Genomic DNA, 17188 nt, shown 5'->3' with positions numbered 1-17188 from the left:
GCTAAAATATTTATTTTTTAAATCAAGGGTTGTAGGTGTTGCCGCAGCAACATCATTGCTGAACGTGCTGTTAGTTTCAAAGTACTGGAAGCAAATATAAATAAGGCACGTGAGCTGTCCCAAGAAACCTACATTTCCTTTAATTATTTGTTTCCATATTCTCTTCTGAGTTATGTTCTTTTGCTCACTAGATAGCTCAACCTTCCAATGCACAACTATGAGATAGGGTGGACAAATTGGGTGGATTGCTCTTTTAGAATTTTTAGTTTAGTTTAAAGAAACAGCATTGAAACAGGTCCTTCAGCCCACCAAGTGCGCGCCAATCATTGGTTACTCGTCACAACATGTTATCCTGCTTTCTCATCCACTCCCTACGCACTAGGGGCAATTCACAGTGGCCAATGTCTTTGGGACGTGGGAGGAAACCAGAACACCTGGAGGAAATCCACACAGTCACAGGGAGAGCATGCAAACTCCACACAGACAGCATCCAAGGTCAGGTTCGAAACCAGGTCCCTGGCGCTGTAAGGCAGCAACTCTACCAGTTGTGCTATTGTGTCGCTCTTGATTTGGCCACCTCCCATGGTCCACTCCATTCCACCCATTACTATCTACAGTTGCATAGACGTCTGGCAGTGGTTTAATCAATCTTGAGTCTTTCAGTAACGATCATGCCTCGAGAGGGGCAGCCTGCCAATATCAACTGGGCCTCAGCAGGTGTATTCTCATGCCTAGCCCCAGAAAACTCTGCTGCTCTCAAAGGTCTTGAATAAGAAACCTTTAAAAACAGTTCATGTGGACATCAATAATTAAATTAAATTAAAACTACTAAAAAATGAATCTCGACTAAAATAGCTTAAATTATTGGAACCTAATTTTAAACGTAAAATAGAGAAAAATTAACAAACCATTTACCTGTGCTTAGACACAAAATGCTGGAGTAACTCAGGAAGCCTGTTACCCGCTCAGTTACTCCAGCATTTTATGTCTATGTTCCATGCAAACCAGCATTTGCGGTTCCTTCCTACACATTTAACTGTGCTTCCCTGTTTAATTTAACTATCAAATTCTAGTAACTATTATCATTATACTTGTTCAGTAGTCTGAAGAAGGGTCTCGACCCAAAATGTCACCCATTTCTTCTATTCTTCTATCCAGAGATACTGCGTCCCACTGTGTCACTCCAGAATTTTGTGTCTATCTTCAGTCTAAACTAACATCTGCAGTTCCTTCCTACACATTTTGTTCTGCTATTTGTTTCCAGTCACACATTACAGGAGAATCTTCCTGTGCCAAATCACTTAGCCCTCTCGATTGTCACAATAAATAACATAGAACAGCATAGCACAGGAACAGTGCCTTCAGCCCACAATATCTGTGCTGAACAGGATGCCAAGCTAAACTAATCTCATCTGCCGGTACACAAAAATGCTGGAGAAACTCAGCGGGTGCAGCAGCATCTATGGAGCGAAGGAAATAAGCAACGTTTCGGGCCGAAACCCTTCTTCAGATGCATCTCATCTGCCTGCACTTTTCCTCCATTCCCTGCATAATAATGTGCCTATCGAAAAGCCTCTTAAATGGAACTATAGACAATAGGCAATAGGTGCAGGAGTAGGCCATTCGGCCATTCGAGCCAGCACCGCCATTCAATGTGATAATGGCTGATCATCCCCAATCAGTACCCCGTTCCTGCCTTCTCCCCATATCCCCTGACTCCGCTATTTTTAAGAGCCCTATCTAGCTCTCTCTTGAACGCATCCAGAGAACCCGCCTCCTCCGCTCTCTGACGCAGAGAATTCCACAGACTGCGCAGACTTCCACAGAACTATCGTATCTGCTTCCACCACCACCTCTGGCAACACTTTCCAGGCACTTACCATCTTCGGTGTAACAAAAGGACTTGCCCTGCTCATCTCCATTAACCTTTGCCCAGATTGATCTGGATGCGATCTCACTGGCTCTCCACTCCACTCTGGACCACTTGGACAACAAAAACTCATATGTCAGGCTGTTATTCATTGACTACAGCTCGGCATTCTATACCATCATCCCCTCCAAGCTGGTTACCATTCTCTCAGATCTGGGAGTCTGAGCATCCCTCTGCATCCCAGGGACTAACTTTACTGAACGTTTTTCCTTCCAATATTTAATATGTAAAATAATATGTGTGTGTTTATGATTGTGTTTATAGTTTGTTTGGTTGTTTGTTTGTTTGTCTTTTTGCACAAAGTCAGCGAGCATTGCCACATTTCATTTCACTGCACATCTCGTATGTGTATGTGACGAATAAACTTGACTTGACTTGACTTGACTTGCAATTGGATCCTCGACTTCCTCATCCACAGACCACAGTCTGTCCGTATTGGTGGAAATGTGTCATCCTCGATAACAATCAGCATGGGAGCGCCTCAAGGCTGCGTGCTCAGCCCCCTGCTGTACTCACTCTATACTCATGACTGCGTAGCCGGACATAGTGCAAACTCCATCATCAAGTTCGCCGACGACACCACTGTTGTGGGCGAATCACTGATGGTGACAAGACAGAGTATAGAAGTGAGATCGACCAATTGACCAAATGGTGCCAGCACAATAACCTGGCTCTCAACACCAGCAAAACCAAGGAACTCTGTGGACTTTGGAAAGGGTAGGATAGGGACCCACAATCCCGTTTATATCAACAGGGCGATGGTGGAAAGGGCCAAGAACTTCAAATTCCTGGGCGTGCATATTTCTGAAGATCTTTCCTGGTGCCAGCACACTGATGCAATTAAAAAGAAAGCACATCAGCGCCTCTACTTCCTGAGAAGATTACGGAGAGTCAGTATGTCAAAGAGGACTCTCTCGAACCTCTACAGGTGCACAGTAGAGAGCATGCTGACTGGTTGCATCGTGGCTTGGTTAGGCAATTTGAGCGTCCAGGAGCGGAAAAGAATGCAAAAAGTTGTGACCACTGCCCAGACCATCATCGGCTCTGACCTCCCCACCATCGAAGAGATCTATTGAAGTCGCTGCCAACATCATCAAGGACCCACACCATCCTGGCCACACTCTCATCTCTCCACTGCCATCAGGTAAAAGGTATAGGAGCCTGAACTGTGGTACATCCAGGTTCAGGAACAGCTGCTTCCCCACAGCCATCAGACTATTGAACTCGCCATCAAACAAACTCTGAACTATAACAGCCTATTGCACTTTATCTGTTTATTTATGTGTATATATATGGTCTATGCTATACAGACACACTGAACTGTTCTGTATTTATGCTTACAATATTCTGTCGTGCTGCAGCAAGCAAGAATTTCATTGTCCTATCGGGGATACATGACAATAAACTCTCTTGACTTGACTTTGGTATTGCCATCTTAGAAAAAGGGTTCTGAGTGTCTACCCTATCTATGCGCCTCATAATTTCATATCAGGTCTCCCCTCTGCCTCAAACTCTCCAGCAAAAACAATCCAAATTTGTCCTTAAGCTAAAGCTTTATTGAATAAGGAGAATGTCACGGTAGTGGTCCAAGATGACATTACTGATGGTTCGTCCAGTGACGCTATATGGGTGGAACTGAGAAATGTCTAAAAAAAGGATGATCACCTAGTTGGGAGCGTACTATTGGCCCCCAAATAGTCAACGGGAATTATTAGAGCAAAAATGGCAGGAGATTGCAGGAAGCTGCAAGACTAAAAGGTTATCATAGCTGGGGATTTTTACTTTCCTGATATAAACTAGGACTGTGATGGTGCCATGGGCTTAGACAGGGTGGAAATTATCAAATGTCTCAACAGTTATCAAAAGTTTCCTCAGGCAATAAGGAGATGGCCCTACAAGGTGAAACTTGATCTACTCTGAGGAAATTGGGAAGGGCAAGTCATAGAGTGATACAGTGTGAAAACAAGCCCTTCGGCCCAATTTGCCCACACCAGCCAACATGCCCCAGCAATATGTCCTAGCTCACTAGTCCTACCAAACCACATTTGGTCCGTATCCTTCCAAACCTGTCCTATCCATGTACCAGTCTAACTGTTTCTTAAACATTGTGATAGTCCTCGCCTCAACTACCTCCTCTGGCAGCTTGTTCCATACACCCACCATCCTTTGTATAAAAATGTTATCCTTCAGATTCCTATTACATCTTTTCCCCTTCATCGTAAACCTATGACCTTTGGCTTCGACTCCACTACTCTGGACAAGAGACTCTGTGCACCTACCCGATCTATTTATCTCGTGATTTAATGTACCTCTATAAGATCACCCCTCATCCTCCTGTGCTCCAAGGAATAGAGACCCAGCCTACTCAACCTCTCCTTACAGCTCAGACCCTCGTGTCCTGGTGACATCCTCGTAAATCTTCTCTGTACCCCTTCCACCTTGACAACATTGTTCCTATAACATGGAGCCCAGAAGTGAACACAATACTCTAAATGTGGCCTCACCAACGTCTTAGACTAGCAAGTGACTGAAGTGTCCATGGGCGAGCATTTTGGGACAAGTGGCCACTGTTCTAGAAGCATTAAAATAGTTATGGATAAATATAAGGTGGGCCAACCAGTTAAAATCTGAATTCGAGCAAGGCCAACTTTGATGAATTCTTCCCTTTTTTGTCAGGTTGTGCAAAGGTTAGACAAAAATATCTGTGTTACACAAGAAACTAGACTCCAGCTTTGCATAAAATAATGACCCACACTGCACGCCAGCAGTGAATGCAAATTTTCAGCTTGGAAACTAATCTGAATCACTTAATCTGAATCCTCAGGGTCTGCCTCCTTTGTCATAGTTTATGCCTAATTTCAATTTTCCTTGTTTTCCTGCCACAATACCACTTGTCCACAACCTATAGTCTTTCCCTGGGTGAGTGAGGGTGAGTGGGTAAATGTTTGGCAGATGCAGTATAATGGGGATAAATATGAGGTTAACCATTTTGGTGGCAAAAACAGGAAAGCAGACTATTATCTAAATGGTGGCCGACTAGGAAAAGGGGAGATGCAGCGAGACCTGGGTGTCATGGTACACCAGTCATTGAAAGTAGGCATGCAGGTGCAGCAGACAGTGAAGAAAGCGAATGGTATGTTAGATTTCATAGCAAAAGGATTTGAGTATAGGAGCAGGGAGGTTCTACTGCAGTTGTACAGGGTCTTGGTGAGACCACACCTGGAGTATTGCGTACAGTTTTGGTCTCCAAATCTGAGGAAGGACATTATTGCCATAGAGGGAGTGCAGAGAAGGTTCACCAGACTGATTCCTGGGATGTCAGGACTGTCTTATGAAGAAAGACTGGATAGACTTGGTTTATACTCTCTAGAATTTAGGAGATTGAGAGGGGATCTTATAGAAACTTACAAAATTCTTAAGGGGTTGGACAGGCTAGATGCAGGAAGATTGCTCCCGATGTTGGGGAAGTCCAGGACAAGGGGTCACAGCTTAAGGATAAGGGGGAAATCCTTTAAAACCGAGATGAGAAGAACTTTTTTCACACAGAGAGTGGTGAATCTCTGGAACTCTCTGCCACAGAGGGTAGTCGAGGCCAGTTCATTGGCTATATTTAAGAGGGAGTTAGATGTGGCCCTTGTGGCTAAGGGGATCAGAGGGTATGGAGAGAAGGCAGGTACGGGATACTGAGTTGGATGATCAGCCATGATCATATTGAATGGCGGTGCAGGCTCGAAGGGCCGAATGGCCTACTCCTGCACCTAATTTCTATGTATGTTTCTATGTTTCCGCTGACTGGCCAGCATGCAAATAAAAAGCTTTTCACTGTATCTCGGTACACGTGACACTAAACTAAACCAAACCAGACCAAACAAAACAGGACTGACTGAACTATGGAAAGTACCCTTTTGACCTATGTTAGCTATTTTGTTAACACATGCTGAGCAAAGTCAAGATAAATAAACTAACTCTGTCTCATAGAACAGATAATAGCGCAGTCTGAAGAAGGGTCTCGACCTGATACGTGACCCATTCCTTCTCTCCAGAGATGCTGTCTGTCCCGCTGAGTTACTCCAGCATTTCGTGTCTATTTTAGATAATAGTACAGCACAGGAACAGATCCTTTGGCCCACAATACCCGATGAACATTATGTCAAATTAAACTAATCCCCTCTGTCCAGGGACGGAGGTTTATTTCCAGAAACCAAAAATATTTAAATCCCTCCATATCGAAATCCCTCCATTCCCAGCATATCCATGTGCCCAGCTAAAATCTCTTAAATGTCACTATCATATATGCCTCCACCACCACCCTTGCCTGTGCGTTCCAAGCACCACCACTCTCTTTGTTAAAAATCCTTTCATATATATCTCCTTAAGCTTTCACCATAAAGCAACAATCTCTAGTCTTTGACATTTACAACCTGGGGAAAAGATTCTATCTGACTACCTACTCTATATATGCCTCTTATAATTGCATGCAAGTGATCCATATCTCTCCATTCCCAGCACTGACATTCACTGCTAATCTACATGATGTACATTCTAACCTAGGAACTGACCTTTAGATAACCTGCATTGGAGATTTGTATTCCCAAACTGTCCAATCCTCAAGTAAAGGCAATGAATTTAATTAGTTTAATAAAAACACCTTATAGTTGCTTAGTTCAACAGCAGCTGCTTGGTTGGCTCCTTTCAAGTGAATGTTGATGTTTCTATGCTAAGTGCATGTTTGGTAGGAAGATTCCCCACAGCAACTGCTGTGGAGATGCGGCAGTTTTGTCAGCAATGAGGTGCTCAGCACTGGACTGCAGATGGCAAATTGCAAGTGCAGATTTCATAATCCGTACATGTACTGAACTTGTTGGCAATTATGTTAAGAATTATTAGCAATTCCCCACAGAATTGCTGGCATCTTCCAGAGAAATCAAGACTAATCTATAAATATAATATCAGGGTAACTCAACAAAAAATATTCCATATTCACATTACTAATTTATTTCATATGTTTTGCAATATTTCTAACCTAGTGACATGTGAACACTACCAAACGTTTCTTTGCACAAGTTTTTTGAACCCATCACCATCTTGAAGAATACAAATGCCGTTAATTGGAATATTATCTGCCACATTCTTAGAAATGGCTGGTCTGTGTCAACAAGGCCTCATTAACACCTCCTTAAACTTGGGAATAATGTATATGGAGATCGGCTCATGTCTCCCAATGACTGAGCCCAGAAAGCTGCTTTAGAACCAAGGGATTATAATGAATGAAGAGAGAAAAACAATAAACAAATGAAGGAAACACAGGGGAGTGCAGAAACAGTAACCTGGAGCAAATGACAAATTGCTGGCAGATTTCAGTGGGTCAGGCATCAGCTGTGGAGACAAAGGGATCATCGCGTTTCAGGCAAATAATGATCTGCCCAGCCCACTGTCAGCAGGACCTTTCAAATTCTGAATTGTTGCATTTCGTGTGCTGTTACATTTTTTTTCATAATTACTTACTAGTATGTTTTATCTTTGATAGGTGCGATGGTGCGGTGAGAGATTTGCAACATTGCTGGTGTGGTGATATATTACTCTTTTCTCTTACCCATACTTGGACAATGAAGAAACAAAAGACATCTGTTTAAGTTGAGAGGGGAAAGATAAGAACCTGAGGGGTAATTATTTCACTCAGAGAATGGTGGGTATATGGAACGAGCTACCAGAGGAGGTAGTTGAGGGAAGTACTATAACAACATTTAAAATACATTTATACAGTCAAATGTGGGCAGGTAACATGGATAAAAATTGTTGGTATAAATTCTATTAGCTAACAGTGAAGTGCCTAGGATTCTTTTCTCCAATAAAAGTTATGTAGCTACAAGTTGCTGCAGTTGTTATAAATTTTCATGACAGCAACGCGATTTTGCTTCTAAACTAATCCCAGTGTAATCACTAAGCATCCTATGAACTAGAGCCATGACATTGTACTCTACCTCGAATATTAAATTTAATTCCTATCTGACAAGAATCCAGGTTTGCGCCTGAAAAAAAAAGAACTATTGGACCATCAGGAATAGATAGGTAAATAAAATATCACATTCACAAAATATACTTGGTAATCTTGACTGTATAAGTCAGTTGACATATTTGCTATGGATTGACTAAACCCAGTTGCAAAGCAATGAGAGAGTATATGGACTTTTCATATGCACTGATAGCTAACTCAGTTAGTGGCATAATTACTATGTGAGATTTCAGCCATGCATCATCTGGGAGCATTGTTAATCCCTAATCAGCTTTGTGTTGTTATTGCAACTTTGTTGTAGGAAAATTCAAAACTTCAAGTGTATTTCACAGGATAGTGGAAATGAAAGGCGAAGAGGGAATGCCTGAGGTCAGTATATATAGTGTGGGAAAGGTTTTTATCCCTCAAATTAAATTATTTCAGTTGGTTACATTTAATTATTGGTATCATGGAGGTACAGCAGTTGGCATTGATATCCCACAGCTCCAGGAACCCAAGTTTGTTCCTGACCTTGTGAGCTGTCTGGTGGCGACACAAGGAACTACAGATGCTGGTTTCCAAAAAAGGACACAAAGTGCTGGAGTAACACAATGGGTCAGGGAGAATCTCTGGAGAACATGAATAGATGATGTTTCATGTCGGGATCCTTCGTCTAACGGATTGTGATGGGGGGGGGGGGGGGGGAGCTGGAAGAGAGGTGTGGGGCAATACAAAGCCTGGCAAGAGATAGGTGAATACAAGTGATGGGGGGATGATTGGTAGATGGTTGGACAAAAGCAAGAGATGAAAAGATTTTAAAAATTGAAATAAGGATAGAAGAGATGTAAATAATGAAGCCTGCGTAATAAATATGGGTGCAGGAGGATGGGGTGGGGGGGGGGGGGGGGTTGGTGGAGAGACTGGTGGAAGGGGAGAAATGGGTGCAAATCATAGCACAAATAGGGTGGTTAAGAAGTGTGGTATGCTTGCCTTCATTGCTAAGGTAATTGAACATTAGAATCAGGAAGACATAATGGAGCTCTCTAGGACTTTGGTTAGGCCGCATTTGCAGTATTGCGTACAGTTCTGGTCGCCACATTACATGAAAGATTTTGAAGCTTTGGAATGGGTGCAGAGGAGGTTCACCAGAATGCTGCCTGGATTAGAGAGTCTCAGCTATAAGGAGAGATTGACCACCATGCATTATTTTCTCTGGAACATTGGTTGAGGAGAGACTTGATAGAAGTATACATCATTATGAGAGACATAGATAGAGACAAAACCTTTTTTCCAGCGTGGAATTGTTCAATACTAAAGGGTATAGCTATAAGGTAGGAGGGGACGGTTTAATGGCGATGTCTGGGGCAAGTTTTTTTAACTCAGAGAGTTGTGTTGTCCATAATGCACTGCCAAGGTTGGTGGTGAATGCACATAGAATGGTGGCATTTTTTGGACAGACACATGGAAGTGCCGGGAATAGTGGTATATGGATCATGTACATGCAGATGAAATCAGTTTAACGACATCATGTTCAGCACAAACATTGGGCGCATTCCTGTGCTGTACTGTTCTATAATCTAAGAATCCATGTTGAGCACAAAGGGAAAGGAAAAAAAGGGTGGGTTAATTGTGGGTTAGTTACCTAAAATTGTTCATTTCATTAGGTTGTAAACTCGAGCGGAATAAGACGTGCTGTTCACCAGTTTGCACGTGGCCTCACTCTGCCAATGGAGGAGACCCAGGACAGAAAAGTTAGTATGGGAATGGGAAGGGGGGTTAACATGGTTAGCAACTGGGAGATCCAGCAGGCATTGGCAGACTGAGCACGTGTTCGGTGAAACCTTCACCGAGGCTATGCTTAGTCTCGCAGATGTCTATGCTTAGTCTCAGGAACATCGAATGCAGTAGATGAGATTAGAGAAGGTGCCTAAAGGGGGTGGTTTAGAGGGAAAGGGATAAGTGAACCAAGGAGAAACGGAGGGAGCGATCTCTGTGGAAGGTGGAAAGGGTTCTCTGTGGAAGGATGGGGAAATGTGATAGGTGGTGGGTTCACGTTGAAGGTGGCAAAAATGTCAGAGAATGATGTATTCAATGCGAAGGCAGGTGGAGTGAAAGGTAAGCAACAGGGGAACTCTATCCTTGATGCATCTTGGGTGAGGGGGAGTGTGAGCAGACCTACGGGACACAGAAGAGATGCAGATGAGGGATCCATCTATGACAGTAGGACCCGAACTATGTTTACTAAAGATAGAGGACATCTTGGATGTCCTTGAATGGAAAGCCTCATCTTGAGAGCAGATGAGTCAGAGGCAGAGGAATTGAGAATAGGGAATATTATATTTGCAAGAGGTGGGAGGAGGTGTAGTACAGATAACTATGGATAGACTCGGCTTGTACTCGCTAGAATTTAGAAGATTGAGGGGGTATCTTATAGAAACGTACAAAATTCTTAAGGGGTTGGACAGGCTAGATGCAGGAAGATTGTTCCCGATGTTGGGGAAGTCCAGGACAAGTGGTCACAGTTTAAGGATAAAGGGGAAATACTTTAGGACCGAGATGAGAAAAACATTTTTCATACAGAGAGTGGTAAATCTCTGGAACTCTCTGCCACAGAAGGTAGTTGAGGCCAGTTCATTGACTATATTTAAGAGGGAGTTAGATGTGGCCCTTGTGGCTAAAGGGATCAGGGGGTATGGAGAGAAGGCAGGTACAGGATACTGAGTTGGATGATCAGCCATGATCATATTGAATGGCGGTGCAGGCTCGAAGGGCCGAATGGCCTACTCCTGCACCTATTTTCTATGTTTCTATGTTTCTATGACAGTAAACTGGACTGGTCCAGGAATGCCAAGACTCTGTACAAGGCAGAGCCGGCTTGAGAAGGCTACGCTCCTTCAACGTCTGCAGCAAGATGCTGCAGATGTTCTACCAATCGGTAGTATCCAGCACCATCTTCTTTGCTGTTGTGTGCTGGGGCAGCATGGCGAAGGCTGCGGACACCAACAGCATTAACAAACTCATCAGGAAGGCTGGCTCTGTCCTGGGGCGGAGTTGGATTATTGGGAGGTGGTCTTGGATGGTAGGATGCTCCTCAAACTGCGGAACATCTTGGTCAATACAGCTCACCCCCTCCATGACACACTAATTAACCTGTGGAGTACCTTAAAAATAGCGGAGTCAGGGTAAATGGGGAGAAGGCAGGAACGGGGTACTGATTGGGGATGATCAGCCATGATCATATTGAATGGCGGCGCTGGCTCGAAGGGCCGAATGTCCTACTCCTGCACCTATTGTCTGTTGTCTATTATTGACTAACAGACTGATTCCACCAAGATGCAGTACAGAATGCCACAGGGATTCTTCTTCCCTGTGGCTATCAAACCGTACAACTCCTCCCCCTTCTGTCATGTGGTAGAATGACACCCCCCTCCCCAATCTATGCACATCCCCAATCCTTTCCACTCATCACTTTAATTTCATGTTTCATATATTTTGTGTTTTATGACTGTTGGCAGATCAATTTCACTCCTGGGATAAATATAGTTCTATCGTATCGTAAAGGTACTGGACGTCCATGGTAAACATGAAGCAATGGGGGTCAAGGAATTGGAAGGGACTAGACAGAGAGGATAGGATGGAATCAAACTATTTGAGGATGAGTTCTGAGGACAGGAGCTGGCAGAAACAGCCAGGGCCAGGGCCGGCCTGTTTGTGGATTTTTGGAAGGAAATAGAAACAGGCTGGGCAGGGCTGGAGAACTATAAGGTTGGAGGCCGTCAATAGGAATTGCCAGAGGTGATGAGATCGATGATGGTCTGCGAGATGATGGCCTGGTGTTCATTGTGAGTTCATGCTCAAGGGGTAGTTATGAGGCGGTGTCTGAGAGCTGGCGCATGGTCTCAGCATGGTAGAGATGTCTGTGTGGATTTTGCATGTTCTCCTATATGACTATGTGTAATTCCTCCTGTTGTTAAGGCGTCATCCCTCATTCTACAGATGTACCTGTAGGTTAATTGACTACCTTAAATTAGCCCTTAGAAGTTGGATGCTTCTCTGGATGCTTTCAAGAGAGAGTTAGATAGAGCTCTTAAGATAGTGGAGTCAAGGGATATGGGGAGTAGGCAGGAACGGGGTACTGATTGTGGTTGATCAGCCATGATCACAGCGATTGACAGTGCTGGCTCGCAGGGCCGAATGGCCTACTCCTGCACATATTGTCTGTTGTCTATTGTCTATAAGTATAGTAAAGGTTGGTTGGCATGTGAGCATGAAGTAGTAAGCTAGAAAAGGAAATGAGACTCATGCTTTTTTTGATCCAGCATTGTTTTTGAAGGACTGAATGGCTTCCTTCCACACCAGAATATTAAATATGACAAACAACTGTAGATAATCCAATATGAAGAAACAACAGCCTGTGATTTTAGTACTTTTGCATTGTAACATTGTTACAAGCTTAATTCCCGGGATGGCGGGACTGTCATATGCTGAGAGAATGGAGTGGCTGGGCTTGTATACTCTGAAGTTTAGAAGGATGAGAGGGTATCTTATTGAAACATATAATTGTGCTGATTGTGGATGATCAGCCATGATTACAGTTATTGGCGGTGCTAGCTCGAAGGGCCGAAGGGCCTACTCTTGCACCTATTGACTATTGTCTATTGTCTTCGATATATCTGACTCACAGAATAAAGGCCTTTTTGAATTGTATCAGTTACTGAAGAAATAACAAATCTCAAAGTTTCCTTTACAGCTATCTAACCCAGAAATCTAAATTAAAAACATGCTAAAAATAACAATTATTGCTATAATTAAAACAAACCACAAAATTACGATGTCACGCACAGTTGAATCAATGCATTTACTGTATAAATGTGCATGTTACCTCCCTGAGTGGATCATTCAATTCCTCCAGAATACTGTCCTCGTCAAAGATCTTGCCTTGGTAACGGTGCTCATAGTAGTCATGAATCTTCTGCCGCATATCAGCGGGGAGCTTGTGGAAGGACATGTATTGTTCCACTTGCTTGTACTGAAATTAGAAAGAGAAAAACGTTGTATTAGATGAACAGAATTGCCATTGCACTGGAAAGGGAAGAAATAAAACTCAACCAGTTAAGATTTTATAAAATGATATGATGCCGACCAAATGATTGAACAAAATGAAAATGAAAATTTCATCAGAAAATGAAATATACTGATCAAAATTGAGGACGTGTAGCACTGGTCTTTCCTGTATCACATGCTCAGTATCACAATCATTTACTTACAGTGAACATCCAAGTCAAATAATAACCCGTTGAACCACTGTTTGCAAATCACACTTGTGCAGACATGTTCTGCTTTTGTCATTCATGGGAGTTACGACATTCCCCTCAACACATTGTTCTGAAGAGATCCTATTTTTGAGAACTTCCAGAACAAGCTATTCAAAGGTCTCCACCTGTAGCAGTTCCCAACCTAAATCTGGGAATCTGACCCAAGTAGTTTCTCTATTTCAGTTATTTTTAACTCCTCAGGAAATCACCTGCCTGACGCTGCACGTCACCTTTAGTCCTCTCCACCAGCAGACTCCGACCTCCCCACAAGCAGAGAGACCACCCATCAGTAGCAAACTGACTCTGACACCTTCCCCACCCAAGGTAGCCAACTTTGACCCTCAACTATCCACTGCCCATCATTACACCTCTCGATATCCCAATCAGATTTTTGAAGTTCCATTTTTTCCTTCACCAACAGAATCTCCTGCCACAACTCTCCCCACCAGAACTTAAACTTCACAATCTCTGGGACAAATGTGACTAGTGGTGTGCCTCAGTTTGCAGATGACATTGAAGTGGGTTATATCGTAGATCGTAGATCTGGAAGATGGTTAACAAAAATGACAGAAGGATCTTGATTTGTTGGGCAAGTGGGCTGAAGAATGGTTAATGGAGTTTAATGCAGATTAGTGCGAGGTGTTTCATTTTGGAAGAGAGATCTAGGAGTGCAGGATAGGAAATGAGATATTGTCTAGGGTATTTCCATGAAAGTTGCATCACAAGTAGATAGGGTGATCAAGAAGGCTTTCAGGATATTGGCCTTCAACAGTGAGGGTAATGAGTATAGAAAATGGGACATGCTGTCACAGTTTTAGAAGATGTTGGAGAGGCTGGATTTGGACTATTGTGTTCTGCTATAGGAAGGATGTATTTATGCTGGAAAGAGTGCAGAAAGGATTTATGACGATGTTGCAAGGGCTTTAGGCCCTGAGCTGTAGGGAGAGGTTGGGCAGGCTAGGACTTGAAGCAAATGAAGATGATGGGGGTAAGATCATGAAGGGGATGGATAGGATGAATGTAGAGAGTCCTTCACTAGGGGAAAGGGGAATCAAGAACCAGAGAACATAGGGTTAAGGTGAGAGGGTACAGATTTAACAGAAACCTGAGGGACAACCTTTTCCCACAAAGGGTGGGGGTCATATGAAACAAGATGTGTGTGGACGCGGCACCGACAGACAAGAGGCCAAAGCAAAGAAGCCGAAGCCAAAGAACCGACTAGAAACGAGGCCGAAACGCGAATGAACCAAAAGAGTCTGAAGACGAAACGCCTACTAAACGAAAGGATGGGATGCCTAAATGCCAGCTAACCGAAAGCGCGGGACGCCTAAACGGCTACGAACCGAAAGGTTGTGTCGCTTAAAAGCAAACTTATCGAATGGCTGCTCAGTCGATACGCCACCTACCCGATAGGCGGCGGCGCCTACAGGCCAAAGGACCGACAGCCGCTCAACAGAAAAGTCCAATAACGGACTTGACGTTGCCGGGGGGGGGGCAGGACTTATCAGCGATTGGTCCAGACCCCCGCATCCATCACATCACCGTGAAGGCACGAACATTGTCCCAAAGATGTAAGAGAAGAAAGGAAAAAGGAGGAGTAGCCCGAGGGCTGAGGGAGAGCTAAGAAGGGGAGGAGACAGCAAGGGCTAACGGAATTGGGAGAATTCAATGTTCATGCCACTAGGATTCAGACTACCCAAGCGGTATATGAGGTGCTGTTCCTCCAATTTCCAGTGTTGCTCACTCTGGCTATGGAGCAGGCCCAGGACAGAGGGGTCGGATACGGAATGGGAGGGCGAGTTGAAGTGCTGAGCCACCGGGAGGTCAGGTTGGTTAATGCGGACCGAGCGGAGGTGTTCGGCGAAACAATCGCCAAGCCTACGCTTGTTCTCACCGATGTAGATCAGCTGACATCTAGAGCAGCGGATGCAATTGATGAGGTTGGAGGAGATGCAGGTGAACCTCTGTCGCACATGGAACGACTGCTTGGTTCCTTGAATGGAGTCGAGGGGGAAGGGAAAGCGACAAGTGTAGCATCTCTTGCGGTTGCAAGGGAAAGTGCCCAGGGAGGGGGTGGTGCAGGAGGGAAGGGAAGAATTGACAAGGGAGTTACGGAGGGAGCAGTCTTTGCGGAAAGCAGACAGGGGGGGAGATGGGAAGATGTGGCAAGTGGTGGGGTCACGTTGGAGGTGGCGAAACTGACGGAGGACTATTTGTTGTATGTGCCGGCTAGTGGGGTGAAAGGTGATGACTAGGGGAACTCTGCCCTTGTTGCGAGTGGGGGGATGGGGAAAGAGGGCAGTGTTACGGGGTATGGAAGAGACCCTGGTGCGAGCCTCATCTATAGTAGGGGAGGGGAACCTCCGTTCCCTGAAGAATGAGGACAGTTCCAATGCCTGGTGTGGAACACCTCATCCTGGGAGCAGATGCGGCGTAGACGGAGGAATTGGGAGTAGGGGATGGAGTCCTCACAGGACGCAGGGTGGGAAGAAGAATAGTCCAGATTGCCAGAGGAAATAGTTGAGGCATGTATGATCAGAATGTTTACAACACATCTGGAAAAGCGCAGGTACGTGGATGGGAAAGGTTTAGAGGGATATGGGGTAAACACAGGCAATTGGGACTAAATATAGATGGGACATCCTGGTAAGCATGGACAAGTGTAACCAAAGGCCCTGTTACAATTTATAACTTTAAATTGTAGAAACTGCATTATTTTGGCATGAGGTTAAAACTAAACTTTTAAAATGGAGATATACAATTCCAGGTCGATCACAAAACTTTGACCTTAACCATTATCATCAGGATTTACAATATTTTCCTTTCAGATGCTGAAGAGAAACACGATTAAACAAAACCTACAATGATAATAATACCTTATTATTTGGCGCCACACTGGTGCAGCGGTCGAGTTGCTGCTCTACAGCACCAGAAACCTGGGTTCGATCCTGACTACAGGTGCTCTCTGTACGGAGTTTGCACGATCTGCCTGTGACCACGTGGATTTTCCCACATTCCAAAGATCTGCAGGTTTGTAGTTTAAATGGCCTGTAAATTGTCCTTAGAATGTAGGATGGAACCAATGTAATTGTTGGTCAGCATGGACTCAGTGGGCTGAAGTATTTCCACACTCAATCTCTCCAAACAAAATAATTAATTCACCGTCTACACTTTGGGAATCACGTTTCATTGCCTGTTTTAACATTCTTTTACATTCACACTGTTTATACAATCATGTGAAGAGAACCGGTGGTAAAGCCTAGTATATATTTGCTGTCTTTTCATTGGTGCTAATTTTAGCTTAAAGGTCCTGATTTCTAACTGTTACATATCCTAAGAGGGAAATATTCTACATTATAAAAACAACCATCATTTAAATGACAAACAACCTCTGGAGGAACTCAGCGAATCGAGCAGCATCTGTGCAGACTGTTCCTCCAGCAGACTGTTTTTTTTCTCCTGATTCCAGCATCTTCAGTCTCTTGTGTCTGTGCTATCATTGAATGTAGCTCTGTAATACAAATGGGACTAAAAGTATGAACACCAGGTACTCTATCTATCCTTTCAACATGAAATCCAAGTTTCATGCAAGACTTTACAAAAGTGCAAGCATTTGCATGCAACTGTCCTTTTAATGTGGCCAATTGCAACTGGATGTTCCTCAAAAATCTCAGACCTCCACTTTTCATGTTCAATCAATTACCCCCTAAGGTTTACCTGATATGTAGCTAGGATTCAAGGAACTGCGTTATAGGGAGAAGTTGGGCAGGCCAGGACTTTATTCCTGGAGTATAGGAGAATGAAGGTGACGTTATAGGTATATATACAATTATGAGGGGTGTAGATAGGGTGAATGCACAGTCTTTTCTTCTAGGGTTAAGGAATCAAGAACTAGAGGACATTGATTTAAGGAGAGAGGGGAAATATATAATAGGAATGAGTCAGATTATC

The 17188-nt window shown here is 43.8% G+C and overlaps 1 protein-coding gene across 1 annotated transcript in view; it reads right to left on the bottom strand.

Annotated features, from left to right (window-relative positions):
* Window positions 1-17188, bottom strand: part of hcn1 (hyperpolarization activated cyclic nucleotide gated potassium channel 1) — a 295539-nt gene that overhangs the window by 69090 nt on the left and 209261 nt on the right. Inside the window, exon 5 of the mRNA XM_033030982.1 lies at window positions 12805-12951. Within this exon, the coding sequence (XP_032886873.1) occupies window positions 12805-12951 (147 nt within the window). The remainder of the gene's footprint in view (window positions 1-12804; window positions 12952-17188) is intronic.

Source organism: Amblyraja radiata, chromosome 1, assembly GCF_010909765.2.
Source record: "Amblyraja radiata isolate CabotCenter1 chromosome 1, sAmbRad1.1.pri, whole genome shotgun sequence".
NCBI classification, from domain to species: domain Eukaryota; kingdom Metazoa; phylum Chordata; class Chondrichthyes; order Rajiformes; family Rajidae; genus Amblyraja; species Amblyraja radiata.
Note: the sequence above shows the minus strand (reverse complement) of the source record. Positions and strands in the feature narration are given on the sequence as shown.